Consider the following 18,731-nt stretch of genomic DNA (forward strand, 5'->3'; position numbering starts at 1 on the left):
AATACAATAAATAATTTCATTCTGAACTGGAATAAACAGATTGATCACATCACACAGATGTACAACAGAACACACACACAGGCTTTTTGATCGTGCAACCCTAAGTAACATATACAATGATCAGGCCTACTGTACATCTTACTGTATAAATTATTGTTGATAGAAAGTCTAGGTTGGAACTGTTGCTGTTAAAATATATGTTTTATTCTGAATTGGAATAAACTGATTCATCACATCACACAGATGTAGACCAGAGAACACACACATAACACACAGTCCTAATGAGAGGTGTGTGGCTGGTTGAAGTTTTCAACAAGCATGTCTTTTCTGGGCTGTTTTTCACAGTGCAACACTGAGGTCATGCTCAGCATTGACACTGTTTCTGTACTTGAGAACCCTGACTTGCATGTGGTATGTGGTGCCAAACTGGATCAGAACATTTCTGCTTTCTCAGACAGGCAGGAGTCTGCTTCCTGCTGCTGATGAGCAACCCAGAACTGTGTGAGTGTTTGCGTCAAAAAGCAGCTTGCTTCAATCAGGTTATTCCAGTTCAGAATAAAAATTATTACTTGCAACAGTTCCAACCTAGACTTGTTTTAAACAATAATTTATACAGTAAAATGTACAGTAGGCCTGATCACTTTTGATCTTCATCTGTACTGTTTCTTAGGGTTGCACTATCAGTAGCTAGTTAGCTTGCTTTGGCTAACGTTAGCTATTAGCTGTGTAATGTTACAAGGCCAGGGGATTGTTTGAAAGAGAAACTCACATCTACTCCTATGAGAGATAGTACTCCCTTATTTCTACTCATCATCACCTGTTATAAAATAACAACAATGCCTTGCTAGTTGACTTACTCTTCCACTGTCGAAGCACTGTTTCCTGAAGCATTCTGCCCTGTTCTTAAAGAACTCCCTGGGTTTACCGTCATGTTAGTTCATTTGTTAGTTGTGAGACTCATTACTAAGCACTTCCTCACACAAAACACATTTTGGGCGCTCCTCATTATTTCTCAAAGTTTGTAAGAAAGAGACAAAAAGTCATCACTGTATTTGCGTTTCATGACCATTGAGTTCAGTCAGAACTTGTGGCTAGCATGAGTCCATTTCGTGACAGCGGTGAGTGAGGGCGAGTGGGAATAACAAGTCAGTGGCTTGAACGACATCGCTGATCTTCTAGAAAACTGCAGAAAAAAGATCTGCTAAACTGCGAAGAACACAGGCATCTCCCTCTATCTCTCCCACTCACGCAGCTGCCAAGCTGAGCAGGGACCGCTGCTAAGCAGAGAGCACACTGAACCGAGTTCTCAGTTGCACTTGGCCAAATCAGTTCCAGTAATTAATGAAAGAATTATACATTTACGTCGCGACCCACCATTAACAGGTCCGCGACAACCCATACTTTAAGAAACGCTGGTATAAATTGTGTATCTGAAGGGCTTCCTTGGGAATTAGAGGCATTGGTCTCAATGGGACTCCCTGTGAAAATAAAACACAAAAAAATGATCTCGACCTGGGGTGGGCAATAATTAAATAAATCCGGGCTTCAAAATTCAACGGAGGGTCGAATAAATCATTTTTGGTGCTGATTTGTTCATCAAACTCAATTTGTGTGCTGGATAAATAGTGTACGTATTAGTTTACTTCACTTCTATTCCAGATGGTTTCTGCATCAATCTGCTCTTCATCACATCCTCTGTCTTTTATGGATTGCCAATGCTAAAACCATGTTATTATAACTTGTGTTTTCCAGCTCCAAATGTCCCACCTCCTCCACCCCCGGTTAGCCCACCAGTGGGCTGGGGTGATGTCATCATCCCCACCACAAGTAGCAGCAGCAGCAGTAGCAGCAAGAAGAGGACCCCCCCTCCGCCTTTGGTTATCCGCCACAAGCGCACCTACTCAGAGCCCACCCCCCAAGTGCCCCACAGCCCCCATTCCTCCCGACAGAGCCACACAGGTACGTCACATCACAGCAGCACCTTTTGCTCTTCATTGTAACCAGAGGGCTAATATTAAGACTATGCATGCCAGTCTCTCTTGGCTGAAAGTTGAGGAGAGACTGACTGCATCACTTCTTCTTGTTGAAAATCCCAAATTATTTGCGTAGTCAACTTACACACAGCTCTGACACACACACTTATCCCACCAGACATGCCAGGGGTCTTTTCATAGTCCCCAAATCCAGAACAAATTCAAGAAAACGTACAGTATTATATAGAGCCCTTATTGCATGGAACTTCCATCTCATATTGCTCAAATAAACAGCAAACCTGGTTTCAAAAAACAGATAATGCAACACCTTGTGCACAACGCCTCTCCCCTATTTGACCTAGATAATTTGTGTGTATGCATTTATATGTAGGCTACGTGTGCCTTCTTAAAAATGTATGTAGTTCTGTTCTTGTCTAATGATGTTCTGTATTATGTTTTGTGTGGACCCCAGGAAGAGCTGCTGCTTTTGCAACAGCTAATGGGGATCCTAATAAAATACCAAAAAATACCTTCCGTCTTGTGTAAACAGTATGCTCACTTCTGAATGATAGGAAGTCTCTTTGGGTGTACGGTGCTAAAAAGCACATAATAATAGGGAAAAAACCTGCACTCACTGGAAATAGTCTTGTAAGATTTCATTTATTTTAGGCATTATGTCCGTTGACCTCTTTTATTTTATCTCTGGGGCAGGGACCCATGGAGACAGAATGGTGGGCTCTGACTTACTGTTAAATGTGATCTGTTAATCCTCTTTATAGATTATGGGGTACCATCAAATTCAACAGGCTACAGTGGTCCAGAGTCATCCTTTCAGAAGTGTGTGTGAGTATGTCAACTTCATTTAGATATTTTGTGCAGATATAGACCAGGGGTAAAAGTAGATTTAATTTCTTGCCTGTACAGGACCTCCTATGTTTGAAGAACCTTTGGGGGCGTAATTATAGAATTCAGTGGCAATCAGTGCCGTTTAAGATGAGGGAGGATCATTGAGCATGGCCTTGTTTCTATTACATCATATTGGATGACTGTCATTCATATTCCATTCACCTAGTTCAATGAAACAGCGATAAGTTTAGGCTACTACATGATACTTGAATTTTACTCTTAAATGGAAGATTTTTGTAATCACTAAGACTCTTCCTAGAGTCTTGGTGCAATCGGGGGAGAAGAGCCTTGGCCAGGGAGGTAACCAAGAACCCGATGGTCACACTGAGTTCCTCTGTGGAGATGGGAGAACCTTCCAGAAGGATAACCATCTCTGGAGCACTCCACAAATCAGGCCTTTATGGTAGAGTGGCCAGACAGAAGCCACTCCTTAGTAAAAGGTGCATGACAGCCCACTTGGAGTTTGCCAAAAGGAACCTAAAGGACTCAGACCATGAGAAACAAGATACTTTGGTCTGACGAAACCAAGATTTAACTCTTTGGCCTGAATGCCAAGCGTCACACCCTATACTAATGAGGTTGCTACAACCTAGCCTATGAATTAAAGTTTATAACGTAGGTGCATACAGGTCAAGAGACACATTTGAGGTGACACATGGACAGACAGTGCTTATCCCCATTTAGTTCCGTTTGCTTCGGTTAAAGAAACTTTTTTCAACATAATCGGCAGAATGAATACACCCCTGATCACGTGTAAACACAGTTCACTTTCATAGCAGCCACGTTGTATGCCTTCTCACATCTATGCAGTCTCCTCTCACCTTCTCATGTGGACTTCAATGCACAACACATCAGCTGTGTGACCAAGCAAAATAAACCTTCCAAGCCAAACCGCTACACACAGCATACATTGTTGTCACCATATTAGCTAAAGTAACGTCATAGTCAGCATAGCTAATAGAACTAACGCGTAGTAAACCCGCTACAGTCATGCAGTAACATTACAGAGTACAGTCAGTAAGCAGTTACGCTGGCTGGCCCCGGTGGCAATAAATTAGTAAAAACCAAAAGCTTACCTTGACTTGGAAAAGTTCCAGTGTTTTGTTGGATAGTCATAGCCAGCTAGCTAACATAGCATCCCTCTGTTTTGAGTAGGGTGTTTCAGTAGGCTAAACTAGCTATCTTCATTTTCTAGCTAAGTAAGTGAAACTGAAAATGAAGGACAATCTCTTTCTATCTTGCTTCTCCTTCATTTTGGAAGAAATTAAATTGTTCAAAACTGTTCAACTATTGTCTTTCTCTCTTTGAGTCAACTACTCACCACGTTTTATGCACTGCAGTGCTAGCTAGCTGTAGCTCATGCTTTCAGTACTAGATTAATTATCTGATCCTTTGATTGGTGGACAACATGTCAGTTCATGCTGCAAGAGCTCTGATAGGTTGGAGGACGTCCTCCGGAAGTTGCCGTAAGTCTATAGAAGGGGGTGAGAACCATGAGCCTCCTAGGTTTTGTGTTGAAGTCAATGTACCCTGAGGAGGACGTAAGCTAGCTGTCCTCCGGCTACACCATGGTGATAGCCTACAGAGTGGTGTTTAAGGCTTAACTGAGTGAACAGCAGAGACAAAATGCAATATAAAAGTTTATTAAAATAGTTTGGGGATTGGCCTCGTCTCTGAGGGAATGTCCTCGGAGCCAGATGCTTTCATGGCAGCTATCCCTATGTGGGGCATCTGATATCTAAAAAAAAAAAACGAAAGGAGAAAGGAGTTCCAATTACAGGTCTTAGCTGGTGGTGGTGGAAAGTTGGAGGGTTTTCGGTAGGTTTTCCTTTAAAACAGCAAGTAAGAGAACTTGGGTAAGTTTGACATATACAGTGCTTTTGGAAAATATTCAGACCCCTTGACTTTTTCCACATTTTGTTACATTACAGCCTTAACATGTATTAAATAGTTTTTTTCCCTCATCAATCTACACATTTTTCAAAACTTTTTGCAACTGTAATGAAAATTAATAACAGAAATACCTTATTTACAATAAGTATTCAGACCCTTTGCTATGAGACTCGAAATTGAGCTCCGGTGCATCCTGTTTCCATTGATCATCCTTGAGATGTTTCTACAACATAATTGGATTCCACCTGTGGTAAATTCAATTGATTGGACATGATTTGGAAAGGCACAGACCTGTCTATATAAGTCAGAGCAAAAACCAAGCCATGGGGTCGAAGGAATTGTCCGTAGAGCTCTGAGAAAGGATTGTGTCGAGGCACAGATCTGGGAAGGATACCAAAACATTTCTGCAGCATTAACGTCTTGGTTACAGGGGGGCAGTATTGAGTAGCTTGGATGAATAAGGTACCCAGAGTAAACTGCCTGCTACTCTGTCCAGGTGCTAATATATGCATATTATTAGTAGTATTGGATAGAAAACTATCTGAAGTTTCTAAAATGGTTTGAATGATGTTTGTGAGTATAACAGAATTCATATGGCATGCGAAAAGAAACAAATCCAACCAGGAAGTGGGAAATCTGAGGTTTGTAGTTTTTCAACTCTTTGCCATTCCAATATACAGTGTAAATGGTGTCATATTGCACTTCCCAGGGCTTCCACTAGATGTCAACAGTCTTAGAACTTTGTTTGAGGCTTCTACTATGAAGGAGAGAGAGAATGAGCGGGGATTGAGCCAGGTGTCTGGCAGGGTGCCACAGGCTCGTGACGCGCGGTCACAGAGAGTTAGCTCTCGTTCCATTGCTTTTCTACAGACAGAAATTCTCCAGTTGGAACATTATTGAAGATTTATGATAAAAACATCCTAAAGATTGATTCTATACTTAGTTTGACATGTTTCTACGACCTGTAATATAACTTTTTGAACTTTTCGTCCGACGTTTGGCTGGACCTGAACGCGCGTTTGGATTTGTTTACCAAATGTCCTAACAAAAGAAGCTATTTAGACATAAATTATTAACTTTATCGAACAAATCAAACATTTATTGTGGAACTGGGATTCCTGGGAGTGCATTCTGATGATCATCAAAGGTAAGTGAATATTTATAATGCTATTTCTGACTAATGTTGACTACACAATATGGCGGATATCTTTTTGGCTGCTTTGTTGTCTGAATGCTGTACTCAGATTAGTGCATGGTTTGCTTTTTCCGTAAAGTGTTTTTGAAATCTGACACAGCAGTTGCATTAAGTATAAGTATTTCTCTAATTCCATGTATAACACTTGTATTTCCATCAACATTTATGATGAGTATTTCTGTAAATTGATGTGGCTCTATGCAAAATCACCGCATGTTTTAGAACTACTGAACGTAACGCACCAATGTAAAATGAGATTTTTTGATATATGCACTTTAGTGATATATGCACTTTAGTGAACAAAACATACTGTATTGTATTGTATATGTATTGTGTAACATGAAGTCCTATGAGTGTCATCTGATAAAGATCATCAAAGGTTAGTGATTAATCTCTATTTGTGCTTTTTGTGACTCCTCTCTTTGGCTGGAAAAATGGCTAACATAATCGTTTGTGGTGCTTTCGCTGTAAAGCCTTTTTGAAATCAGACAGTGTGGCTGGATTAACGAGAAATGTATCTTTAAAGTGGTGTAAAATACTTGTATGCTTGAGGAATTGCAATTATGAGTTTTTTGTTGTTTTGAATTTGGCGCCCTGCACTTTCACTGGCTGTTGGCGAGGTGGGACGCTACTGTCCCACATATCCCAGAGAGGTTAAAGGTCCCCAAGAATACTGTGGCCTCCATCATTCTTAAGTGGAATAAGACTCTTCCTAGAGCTGGCTGCCCGGCTGAACTGAGCAATTGGCCGAGAAGGGCCTTGGCCAGGGAGGTGACCCAGAACCCGATGACAGACCTCAAGAGTTCCTCTGTGGAGATGGGAGAACCTTCCAGAAGGACAACCATCTCTGCACCACTCCACCAATCAGATCTTTATGGTAGAGTGGTGAGATGGAAGCCACTCCTCAGTAAAAGGTGCATGACAGCCCTCTTGGAGTTTGTCAAAAAGGTACCTAAAGGACTCAGATCATGAGAAACAAGATTCTCTGGTCTGATGACATCAAGATTGAACTCTTTGGCCAGAATGCCAAGCGTCACGTCTGGAGGAAAACTGGCACCATCCCTACGGTGAAGCATGATCATGGCAGCATCATGCTTTGGGGATGATTTTCAGCGGCAGGGACTAGGAGACTAGTCAGAATCGAGGGAAAGATGAAGGGAGCAAAGTACAGAGATTTGCAAATAAATTCATTAAAAATCCTACAATGTGATTTTCTAGATTTTTTTTCTCATTTTGTCTGTCATAGTTGAAGTGTACCTATGATGAAAATTATAAGCCTCTCTCATCTTTCTAAGTGGGAGAACTTGCACAATTGGTGGCTTTTTTGCCCCACTGTAGATATATTAGATTGAGCAATGTCAGAGTGGCATTGACTAAAATACAGTAAAATAGAATAAAGTATATACAGTACCAGTCAAAAGTTTAGACACCTACTCATTCAAGGGTTTTTCTTTATTTTTTATTTTTTTATGATTTTCTACATTGTAGAATAATAGTGAAGACATCACAACTATGAAATAACTCATATGGAATCATGTAGTAACCAAAGAAGTGTTAAACAAATCCAAATATATTTTATATCTTAGTTTCTTTAAAGTAGCCACCCTTTGCCTTGATGACAGCTTTGCACACTCTTGGTCTTCTCTCAACCAGCTTCACCTGGAATGCTTTTCCAACAGTCTTGAAGGAGTTCCCACATATGTTGAGCACTTATTGGCTGCTTTTCCTTCACTCTGCAGTCCAACTCATCCCAAACCATCTCAATTGGGTTGAGGTCGGGTCATTGTGGAGGCCAGATCATCTGATGCAGCACTCCATTACTGTCCTTCTTGGTCAAATAGTCCTTACACAGCCTGAAGGTGTGTTGGTTCCTTGTCCTGTTGAAAAACAAATGATAGTTCCACTAAGCGCAAACCAGATGGGATGGCATATTGCTGCAGAATGCCATGGTAGCCATGCTGGTTATATGTACCTTGAATTCTAAATAAATCACTGACTTTGTCACCAGCAAAGCAATCCCACACCACCACCTCCATGCGAACCACACATGCGTAGATCATCCTTTCGTCTACTCTGCGTCTCACAAAGACACGGCTGTTTGAACCATAAATCTAAAATTTGGACTCATCAGAAAGAAGGACCGATTTACACTGGTCTAATGTCCATTGCTCATGTTTCTTGGCCCAAGCAAGTCTCTTCTTCTGATTTGAGTCCTTTGGTAGTGGTTTCTTTGCAGCAATTTGACCACGTAGGCCTGATTTACACAGTCTCCTCTGAATTGTTGATGTTGAGATGTGTCTATTACTTGAACTCTGTGAAGCATTTATTTGGTCTGCAATTTCTGAGGCTGGTAACTCTAATGAACTTATCCTCTGCAGCAAAGGGAACTCTGGGTCTTCTTTTCCTGTGGCGGTCCTCATGAGAGTCAGTTTCATCATAGCACTTAATGGTTTTTGCGACTGCACTTGAAGAAACATTCAAAGTTCTTGAAATCTTCCAGATTGACTGACCTTCATGTGTTAAAGTAATGATGGACTGTTGTTTCTCTTTGCTTATTTGAGCTGTTCTTGCCATAATATGGACTTGGTCTTTTACAAAATAGGGCTATATTCTGTATACCACCCCTACCTTGTAACAACAAAACTGATTGCCTCAAACGCATTAAGAAGGAAAGAAATCCCACAAATTAACTTTTAACAAGGCACACCTGTTAATTGAAACGCATTCCAGGTGACTAGCTCATGAAGCTGGTTGAGAAAAAAACAAGAGTTTTAGGGCTCCCGAGTGGCGCAGCGCTCTAAGGCACTGCATCTCAATCCTATAGGCGTCACTACAGACCCTGGTTCGATTCCAGGCTGTATCACAACCTGCCGTGATTGGAAGTCCCATAGGGTGGGCACAATTGGCCCAGCATCGTCTGGGTTAGGGTTTGGCCGGGGTAGTTTGTCATTGTAAATAACAATTTGTTTTTCCGACTTGCCTAGTTGAATAAAGGTTAAATAAATAATGTGCAAAGCTGTCATCAAGGCAAAGGGTGGCTACTTTGAAGAATCTCAAATATAAAATATATTTTGATATGTTTAACACTTTTTTGGTTACTTCATGATTCCGTTCTTTATTTCATAGTTTTGATGTCTTTACTATTATTCTACAATTGTCAGAGTTGTGTGTTCAGGTGGCAGGGAAGTCAGGTGCAGGAGAATCAAACTGAATGAAATGGAGTTGTTTAATAACAATAAATGAAACCTAAATCCAACACTAAATAACAATAAGACAAAGTGGGTACGAGGACCCGTCGCGCTCCAATACAAACAGCGCAACACTGAACAAACAAACAATCTCTGACAAATACATGAAACAGAGGGTTAAATACACAACAGGTAATGAATGGGATTGAAACCAGCTGTGTAGGAAGACGAGACAAAAGCAATGGAAAATGAAAAATTGATCAATTATGGCTAGAAGACCGGTGACGTCGACCGCCAAGCACTGCCCGAACAAGGAGAGGCTTAGATTTCGGCAGAAGTCGTGACAACAATGTAGAAAATAGTAAAAAAATAAAGTGTCCAAACTTTTGACTGGTACTGTACAGTCATTGCCAAAAGTTTTGAGAATGACACAAATATTAATTTCCACAAAGTTTGCTGCTTCAGTTTCTTTAGATATTTTTGTCAGATGTTACTATGGAATACTGAAGTATAATTACAAGCATTTCATAAGTGTCAAAGGCAATGTACAATTACATGAAGTTGGTGCAGAGTCAATATTTGCAGTGTTGACCCTTCTTTTTCAAGACCTCTGCAATACGCCCTGGCATGCTGTCAATTAACTTCTGGGCCACATCCTGACTGATGGCAGCCCATTCTTGCATAATCAGTGCTTGGAGTTTATCAGAATTTGTGGGTTTTTGTTTGTCAACCATGGAGCATTGACCACAAGTTCTCAATGGGATTAAGGTCTGGGGAGTTTCCTGGCCATGCACCCAAAATATTGATGTTTTGTTCCCCGAGCCACTTAGTTATCACTTTTGCCTTATTGGCAAGGTGCTCCATCATGCTGGAAAAGGCATTGTTCGTCACCAAACTGTTCCTGGATGGTTGGGAGAAGTTGCTCTCGGGGATGTGTTGGTACCGTTCTTTATTCATGGCTGTGTTCTTAGGCAAAATTGTGAGTGAGCCCACTCCCTTGGCTGAGAAGCAACCCCACACATGAATGGTTTCAGGATGCTTTACTGTTGGCATGACATATGTCTGATGGTAGCGCTCACCTTGTCTTCTCTGGACAAGCTTTTTTCCGGATGCCCCAAACAACCGGATACTCCAGTCCATGGTTGATTTAGGTGCAATCTTACTGGCAGCAATATCCTTGCCTGGGAAGCCCTTTTTGTGCAAAGCAATGATGACGGCATGTGTTTCCTTGCAGGCAACCATGGCTGACAGAGGAAGAACAATGATTCCAAGCACCAACCTCCTTTTGAAGCTTCAGGTCTATTATTCAAACTCAATCAGCATGACTGAGTGATTTCCAGCCTTGTCCTCGTCAACACCCATACCTGTGTTAACGAGAGAATCACTGACAGGATGTCAACTGGTCCTTTTGTGGCAGGGCTGAAATGTAGTGGAAATGTTTTGGGGGAATTCAGTTCATTTGCATGGCAAAGAGGGACTTTGCAATGAATTCCAATTCATCTGATCACTCTTCATAACATTCTGGAGTATATGCAAATTGCCATCATACAAACTGAGGCAGCAGACTTTGAGAAAATTAATATTTGTGTCATTCTCAAAACTTTTGGTCACTACTGTACAAATGAGATGAGTAAAGCAGTATGTAAACATTATTAAAGTGGCCAGTGATTCCAATTCTATATAGGGCTGCAGCATCGAAGGTGCAGGGTTGCGTAACTGGGTGGAAGCCAGCTAGCGATGGTTATTTAACAGTTTGATTGCCTTGAGATAGAAGCTGTTTTCAGTCTCTGTCCCAGCTTCGATGCACCTGTACTGACCTCGCCTTCTGGATGATAGTGGGGTGAACAGGCCGTGGCTCAGGTGATTGATGTCTTTGATGATCTTTTTGGCCTTCCTGTGACATTGGGTTCTGTAGATGTCCTGGGATTGCAGGTAGTTTTCCCCCGGTGATGCGTTGGGCAGACCGCACCACCCTCTGGAGAGCCCTGCGGTTGCGGGCGATGCAGTTGCCGTCCCAGGCGTTGATACAGCCTGACAGGATACTCTCAATTGTGAATCTGTTAACATTTTTGAGTGTTTAGGGGCCAAGACAAATGTCTTCAGCCTCCTGAGGTTGAAGAGGCGTTGTTGCACCTTCTTTAGCACACTGTCTGTGTGGGTGGACCATTTCAAATCGTCAGTGATGTGTATGCCAAGGAACTTGAAGTTTTCCATCTTCTCCACTGCGGTCCCGTTGATGTGGATAGGGGCGTGTTGCTCCCTCTGCTGTTTCCTGAACTCCACGATCAGCTTCTTTGTTATGTTGACTTTGAGTGAGTGGTTATTTTCCTGGCACCACTCTCCCAGGGCCCTCACCACCTCCCTGTAGGCTGTCTCGTCATTGATGGTAATCAGGCCTACAAACGTGATGATTGAGTTGGAGGTGTGAGTGGCCATGCAGTCATGGGTGAACAGGGAGTACAGGAGGGGGCTGAGCACCCACCCTTGTGGGGCCCCTGTGTTGAGGATCAGTGAAATTGAGGTGTTTCCTACCTTCACAGCCTGGGGGCGGCCTGTCAGGAAGTCCAGGACCCAGTTGCACAGGGTGGAGTTCAGACCCAGGTCCCCGAGCTTAATGTTGAGCTTGGAGTGTACTATTGTGTTAAATGCTGAGCTATAGTCAGTGAACAGAATTCTTACATAGGTATTCCCCTTGTCCAGATGGGATATGGCAGTGTGCAGAGCGATGGCGATTACATCGTCTGTGGATCTATTGGGGCGGTATGCAGAAGTGGGTCTTTGGTGTCAGATAAGGTTGAGGTGATGTGATTAAAGTGAGTGCTATGGGGCAATAGTCATTTAGTTCAGTTACCTTTGCTATCTTGGGTACAGGAACAATGGTGGACATCTTGAAGCAAGTGGGGACAGCAGACTGGGAGAGATTGAATATGTCCGTAAACACTCCAGCCAGCTGGTCTGAGCATGCTCTGAGGATGTGGCTCGGGATGCTGTCTGGGCCGGCAGCATTGCGAGGGTTAATACGCTTAAATGTCTTACTCATGACGACCACGAAGAGGGAGAGCCCACGGTTCTTGGTAGCGGGTCGCGTCGGTGTCACTATGTTATTCTCAAAGCCGGTGAAGAAGATGTTTAGCTTGTCTGGAAGCAAGATGTCGGTGTCTGCGACATGGCTGGTTTTCCCTTTGTAGTCCGTAATTGTCTGTAGGCCCTCCACATACGTCTCTTGTCTGAGCTGTTGAATTGAGACTCCCCTTTGTCTCTCTGTACTGACGTTTTGCCTGTTTTATTGCATTACGGCGGGAATAACTACACTGTTTGTATTCGGCCATATTCCTAGTCACCTTGCCATGATTAAATGCAGTGGTTTGCACTTTCAGTTTTGCGCGAATGCTGACATTTATGGTTTGGGTAGGTTTTAATAGTCACAGTGGGTACAACATCTCCTATACACTTCCTGATAAACTATGTCACCGTATCCGTGTATTTGTCTATGTTATTGTCAGGCTACCCGGAACATATCCCATTCCTCGTGACCAAAACAATCTTGAAGCATGGATTCCGATTGGTCAGACCAGCATTGAATAGACCTTAGCACATGTACATCCTCTTTGAGTTTCTGCCTATAGGAAGGGAGGAGCAAAATGGAGTCGGGATCAGATTTGCCGAAGGGAGGACGGGGGAGGGCCTTGTAGGCATTTCAAAAAGGTGTGTAGCAGTGGTCCAATGTTTTTCCAGAGCGAGTACTACAGTCAATGTGTTGGTAGATCTTCGGTAGCATTTCCCTCAAATTTCCTTTAAAATCCCCAGCTACAATAAATGCGGCCTCAGGATATGTGGTTTCCAGTTTGCATAAAAGTCCAGTGTAGATCTTTCAGGGCCGTTGTGGTATCGGATTGAGGAGGAATATACACAGTTGTGACTGTGTATAGAGAATTCTCTTCGGAGGTAATGTGGTCGGCATTTGATTGAGGTTTTCCAGGTGATCAAAATGACTTGAGTTTCTGTATGTTATCACAATCACTCAATGAGTAGTTAATCATGAAACATACTTTCTTCTTCCCGGAGGAGAGTTCTTTATTCCTGTCAGTGCGATGTACTGAGAACCCAGCTAGGTATATTGACTGGGACAGTATATCCTGAGAGAGCCATGTTTCCATGAAACAGAGTATGTTACAATCCCTTGTGTCTCTGAAAGGAGATCCTCGCCCTGATCTCGTCTACTTTATTATCCAGAGACTGAAAAAATTAGTGAGTAATATACTCGGAAGAGGTGGATGGTGTGCATACCTCCTGAGTTGGACTAAAAGTCCACTCTGAATACCTTATTCCAGAGGAGCAGCCTCTGGAATAAGTTCAATTCACCTAGGGGGTAGGAACAAAGGATCCAATTCAGGAAAGTCCTGGTCGTAATGCTGTATGAAATGAAATGGAGCAAGCCATTCAGACCAGCCTTACTGATTGAGTCATCGTAAACTACATTCAGGAACTGTCACCAGATACATCAATTTATTCTGTCATAACACTGTGCCAACTACTGTATACATTGTCTTTCCCTGTCCATTTCAGCTCAGGGTCTCCAAAATACTCTGTGACTGCCCTCAACTCCCTATCTGAACTGCCAGAGAGAGGTAAAGTATTCTATCTATATTTTACAGATTTAATCTATTTTACTTATTTTTGTATCACACATATGAAAGCACATCCTTTTCAGGAGCAACATTGGGTAACACCTATTTCTTGAAGTGGTTGGTAGTTGTAAAACTACACATGATCATTCTCCATAGTATGCTCTCTACATAGAATTCAACCACATTTATTTCACAGACATAACGGGCGAGTGTCTTTATTGATCGCTCTCCCCTTTGTGCCCCCTAGGATTCTGCGCAGATGGAAAGAGCAAAAAGTCCCACTTTGTCTATCAGATGCCTCAGCCCAGCAGCAGACACCCTCCTCTAAACTCCCCCATGGCCCCCCGCTCCATCAGCCTGCAGTCCAATGGGGCCTCCTCCCACCAAGGCGATCCCCCACACCCCATGCCCAGGAGAGCACTGGTGAGAGGGGGCAGGCTGACTCTTTTCCTTACATTATTTTTGTTAGGGAGGACAACAATTCATTTTCATGAATCCCCCGCGCCAAAGTTGAATTTTCATCAACAATTGTTTGATTTGGTTGGTATTTCCATTTAGTGGAGGTCAAGGCATAGCAGACTATATTTAAGTTTGATTTTTACTGTATACGTCCAAAGGCCAGCCAATGTGTTTTTTAGGCAAGCAGGCCTTGGATACTTCAAGTTGGCAATAGCTCTATCTGCTGTGACGCAAAGGCTCCGGCAAAATAGTTGGCAACTCTAAGTCTTAGTCACCACACCAGGATTAGATGCTCAGTCTGATATCTTTACTTACTCTAATGACAGAAAAATTTGACATTTTGACATTTTCCCTGAATCATTACTGTGGGGCATACACCTATTTTTCTCTACTGGGTGTTTTCCCCCTCACAACAAATATTTTATTTTTGGTTAAGCACAGGTTTGGCTTAGTCACCCTTAGGGATGGTGTAATGTTTGTATTTCCTTACTGGTGTGGTGTTTTCACTCACTAGTGCTGTTGTCTCTATCTGCTTGTTTTCCAGCCCAAGCCAAAAGTGATGCGGGTCCAAGCCATCTATGGCTGTGTGGGTGACCACCATGATGAGCTCACTTTCAACGAGGGCGAGGTATTGGTTGTGCTTGGAGAGGACGATGCTGATTGGTGGGTAGGTACCTCTCAGTTACAGGTAGAAGTTGCCCTCAGACACAGATTTAGTATCAGATTACCCTCCACAAATCTGTTTTGGCAGTAGGCCTTCTTCAGTGTGTAGGTTCAAAGTTTAGGGGCAACAGCTTAATTGAAATAGTAAACAAAATGTACAACCTGTACCTTTATATTGACAGGGAAGTCATACTGAGACTAGGGTCTCTATTACAGATGAGCCCTGCATAAATACATCAAACATAAACAATATACAAAATATATATTAAGAAAAACAGACACAGTTAACTCAGCTGTTTGCAATTAGCGCTGACCTTAACCATTCATTGAAGGGGTAAACCAAGTGATCAGTGTTTAGGAAGGGACTCGTACATTCTGTGTTATCCAGTCTGGTCAGTCGTGTAAAGCCACATGATTGGGTCTGCTCTTCTGTTTCTGTTGTGTAAATAATCCCAAGGTTTTACAATCCAACATGCACCATTAGAGAGCCAGGGGGGTCAATCTTGTTTCCAAACTGTAACACTCCGTCACATTTGTACAAAAACACTGGGCCCTCAGACTTTTACTGTTGTTACCTCCAGTATCATATTTCTTCTGTCTGTAAAAGGCCAAGTGATTTACAGTAAATCCTTGTGAATTGTGACAGAAATCCCTGTTCAAATCACAAGTTTCCCTTTCCTGTCAGCTATTGTATCTGTTTGATAATTGACAGAATCATTTACTGATTGAGTAAGGAGATGGACATCCAAAAGAGATGCTTGTCAGTTTGCGAAACAAGGTGAATAGTTCGCAGACGGACAGCGGGACAGCTGGAATTGGTTCGGCCAGATTCCTCTCCGTTGACCTTGTTCCAGTCTTCATATCTGCATCAATGAGTCATCGACAAAACATCCAACAAGGCCCTCATAATGCCTTCCAGATTATGTTTTGACCCTCGACAATATCCTACAGATTGCGCTGGCGAAGAAATACACTACATGGCCAAGAGTATGTGGACACCTGAACATCTCATTCCAAAATCATGGGTAGTAATATGGAGTTTGTCCCCCCTTTGCTGCTGTAACAGCCCCCACTCTTCTGGGAAGGCTTTCCACTAGATGCTGGATCATTGCTGCTGGGACTTGCTTTCATTCAGCCAAAAGAGTATTAGTTGGGCACTGATGTTGGGCAATTAGGCCTGGTTCACAGTCGTCATTCCAATTCATCCCAAAGGTGTTCGATGGGGTTGTGGTCAGGGCTCTGTGCAGGCCAGTTATTTTATTCCACATTGATCTTGAAAAAACATTTCTGTATAGACCTTGCTTTTTTGTACGGGGGCATAATGCTGAAACAGGAAAGGGCCTTCCCCAAACTGTTGCCATAAAGTTGGAAGCACAGAATCGTCTAGAATGTCATTGTATGCTGTAGCGTTAAGATTTCCCTTCACTGGAACTAAGGGGCCTAGCCCGACTCCACCAAACTTTACAGTTGACACTATGCATTTGGGCAGGTAGCGTTCTCCTGGCATCCACCAAACCCAAATTAGTCCGTCGGACTGCCAGTTGATGAAGCGTGATTTATCACTCCAGAAAACGCGCTTCCACTGCTCTAGAGTCCAATGGCGGCAAGCTTCACACCACTCCAGCTGACGCTTGGCATTGTGGATGGTGATCTTAGGCTTGTGCGCAGCTGCTAGGCCATGAAAACCCATTCATGAAGCTCCTGAGTAACAGTTATTGTGCTGACATTGCTTCCAGAGGCAGTTTGGAACTCGGTAATGAGTGCTGCAACCGAGGACAGATGATTTTTAAGCGCAACACGTTTCAGCACAGAGCGGTCCCGTTCTGTGAGCTTGTGTGGCCTATCACTTCGCGGCTGGGCCATTGTTGCTCCTCGACGTTTCCACTTCACAATAACAGCACTTACAGTTGACAGGGGCAGCTTTAGCAGGGCAGAAATGTGAGGAAATAACTTGTTGGAAAGGTGGCATCCTATGACGGAACCACGTTGAAAGTCAATGAACTCTTCAGTACGGGCTATTCAACTGACAATGTTTATCTATGGAGGTCGCATGGTTGTGTGCTTGATTTTATACGCCTATCAGCAATGGGTGTGGCTGAAATAGCTGAAAGGGTGTCCACTAATTTCAAGGGGTGTTCACATACTTTTTCTTTTTTTTTAACAGAAGAGTTACAGATTCCGCAATAAAAATGTTAAAGTAATTTCAGATTGAGCCGACATATGCATAGTTTAAAGCTAAAGCTGAACTTCTGCAATGTGGATTGAATAGTTAAGAAAGAAAACAAAAGTAAGATGGAAAGACAAGTATAGAATGTCTAGTCCAACCCAAAGATCCCCTTTCATACAGGATACAGACCTGGGTTCAAATACATCTGTATTTGAGTATCTGGTATTCAAAATACTTTTTTCTGTATATTTTAGTATTTCCAAATACACAGCCCGAAAACAAATAAATACTTTTATTAGAGTTTTTGAATGGTTATTTGTAAAAGCAAATAAATGGGTTAAAAGCATGGGACTGTATTTGAGTCAGTGTCTTGTATTTTCAAATGCTTTCCGTGTGTATTTCCAAATACATTCCAATATTCCACTACTTGTCTTTTCAAATGTGAAAGTAATTGAGAATATTTGAAACAGTATTAGAACCCAGGTCTGACAGGATATAATGTCAATTGTATTCTTTATCTTCTAGAGCTCTGATATAACTATGCCAGAAACCCTATATAGGAGGGCTATAGGATTAACAGCTTCCTCTTCCTCTGGATACTCAATAAGCCATCTGGTTTTCCAATGGAATCTCCCCCCGTAGTCACAAAAGCAGACAACCTGAACTAACAAACATACAAATGGGGTGTAGATGGGTCAACGGTATATTTTTTTGTGCAGCCCATCAATATTTTGTTCTTTTGTCCTCACAGCATGGATACGTTGAGGGCCAGCCAAACAAGAAAGGCCTGTTCCCTTCATCTTTCGTCCATTTGTTGTCTGACTGACACAAGCCAAAAGCTGGAGGACATGTTCTGTAAAGTAACCTGGCAACCTGCCACCCTTCCCAATGACTTCAGGACCAAGCTCAAACTTATTGGGGCGGCAGGGTAGCCTAGTGGTTAGAGCGTTGGACTAGTAACCGGAAGGTTGCAAGTTCAAACCCCCGAGCTGACAAGGTACGAATCTGTCGTTCTGCCCCTGAACAGGCAGTTAACCCACTGTTCCTAGGCCGTCATTGAAAATAAGAATTTGTTCTTAACTGACTTGCCTAGTTAAATAAAGGTAAAATAAAATATTCCATACCTTACCTAATTGTTAACCTTAAGATGTAGGGGCTACCGGACCTGGGCTCAGACATTCCTTTGAGTTGTTAGGGGACCTTTTTTCCTGAACAATGTCTGTTTTTTCTGGTTGTGTTTTGCTTTTTGTGTGTTGTGTATTTTAAATGGATATATATGAATGAGTAGTTTAATGTGTTTTGTGTATTTTGATGTGTACTATGCTATACAAGGCTCATCTGGAAAAGAAACCTAGGTTTCAGCAATGACTCCCTAATCAAAATAAAGGTAAAAAAAATACAAATACCCAAGGATCATGGGGCTCTGGGAACTTTGGTTCTGATCATGAATGTACGCCGATGGAGAGAACATTGTTTGAACATCACCGCTCAAGTTTTCCTCATCTTGGGGAAGCCATATGTTTACATTTTTTGCTTTGTTTTTTTTGTGTGACCAAATCTTTATTCATTTTTTTTCTTGGGGGGGTGGGGGGGCTACATGCACAATACATACAGTGGGGAGCCTTGTGCAGGTCTACAATTTTAGCCCTGATGTCCTTA

General features: G+C 42.4%; 1 protein-coding gene across 1 annotated transcript in view; it reads left to right on the forward strand.

Moving 5' to 3' along the window:
- Positions 1-18,060, forward strand: part of unm_sa1614 (un-named sa1614) — a 119,319-nt gene extending 101,259 nt beyond the window's left edge. The window contains exons 23-28 of the mRNA XM_024428264.2: positions 1,753-1,959; positions 2,753-2,816; positions 13,722-13,783; positions 14,031-14,206; positions 14,787-14,909; positions 17,824-18,060. Of these exons, the coding sequence (XP_024284032.1) occupies positions 1,753-1,959; positions 2,753-2,816; positions 13,722-13,783; positions 14,031-14,206; positions 14,787-14,909; positions 17,824-17,898 (707 nt within the window). The 3' untranslated portion in view covers positions 17,899-18,060. The remainder of the gene's footprint in view (positions 1-1,752; positions 1,960-2,752; positions 2,817-13,721; positions 13,784-14,030; positions 14,207-14,786; positions 14,910-17,823) is intronic.
- Positions 18,061-18,731: the final 671 nt, after the last annotated feature.

This window comes from Oncorhynchus tshawytscha, linkage group LG07 (assembly GCF_018296145.1).
Source record: "Oncorhynchus tshawytscha isolate Ot180627B linkage group LG07, Otsh_v2.0, whole genome shotgun sequence".
NCBI lineage: Eukaryota > Metazoa > Chordata > Actinopteri > Salmoniformes > Salmonidae > Oncorhynchus > Oncorhynchus tshawytscha.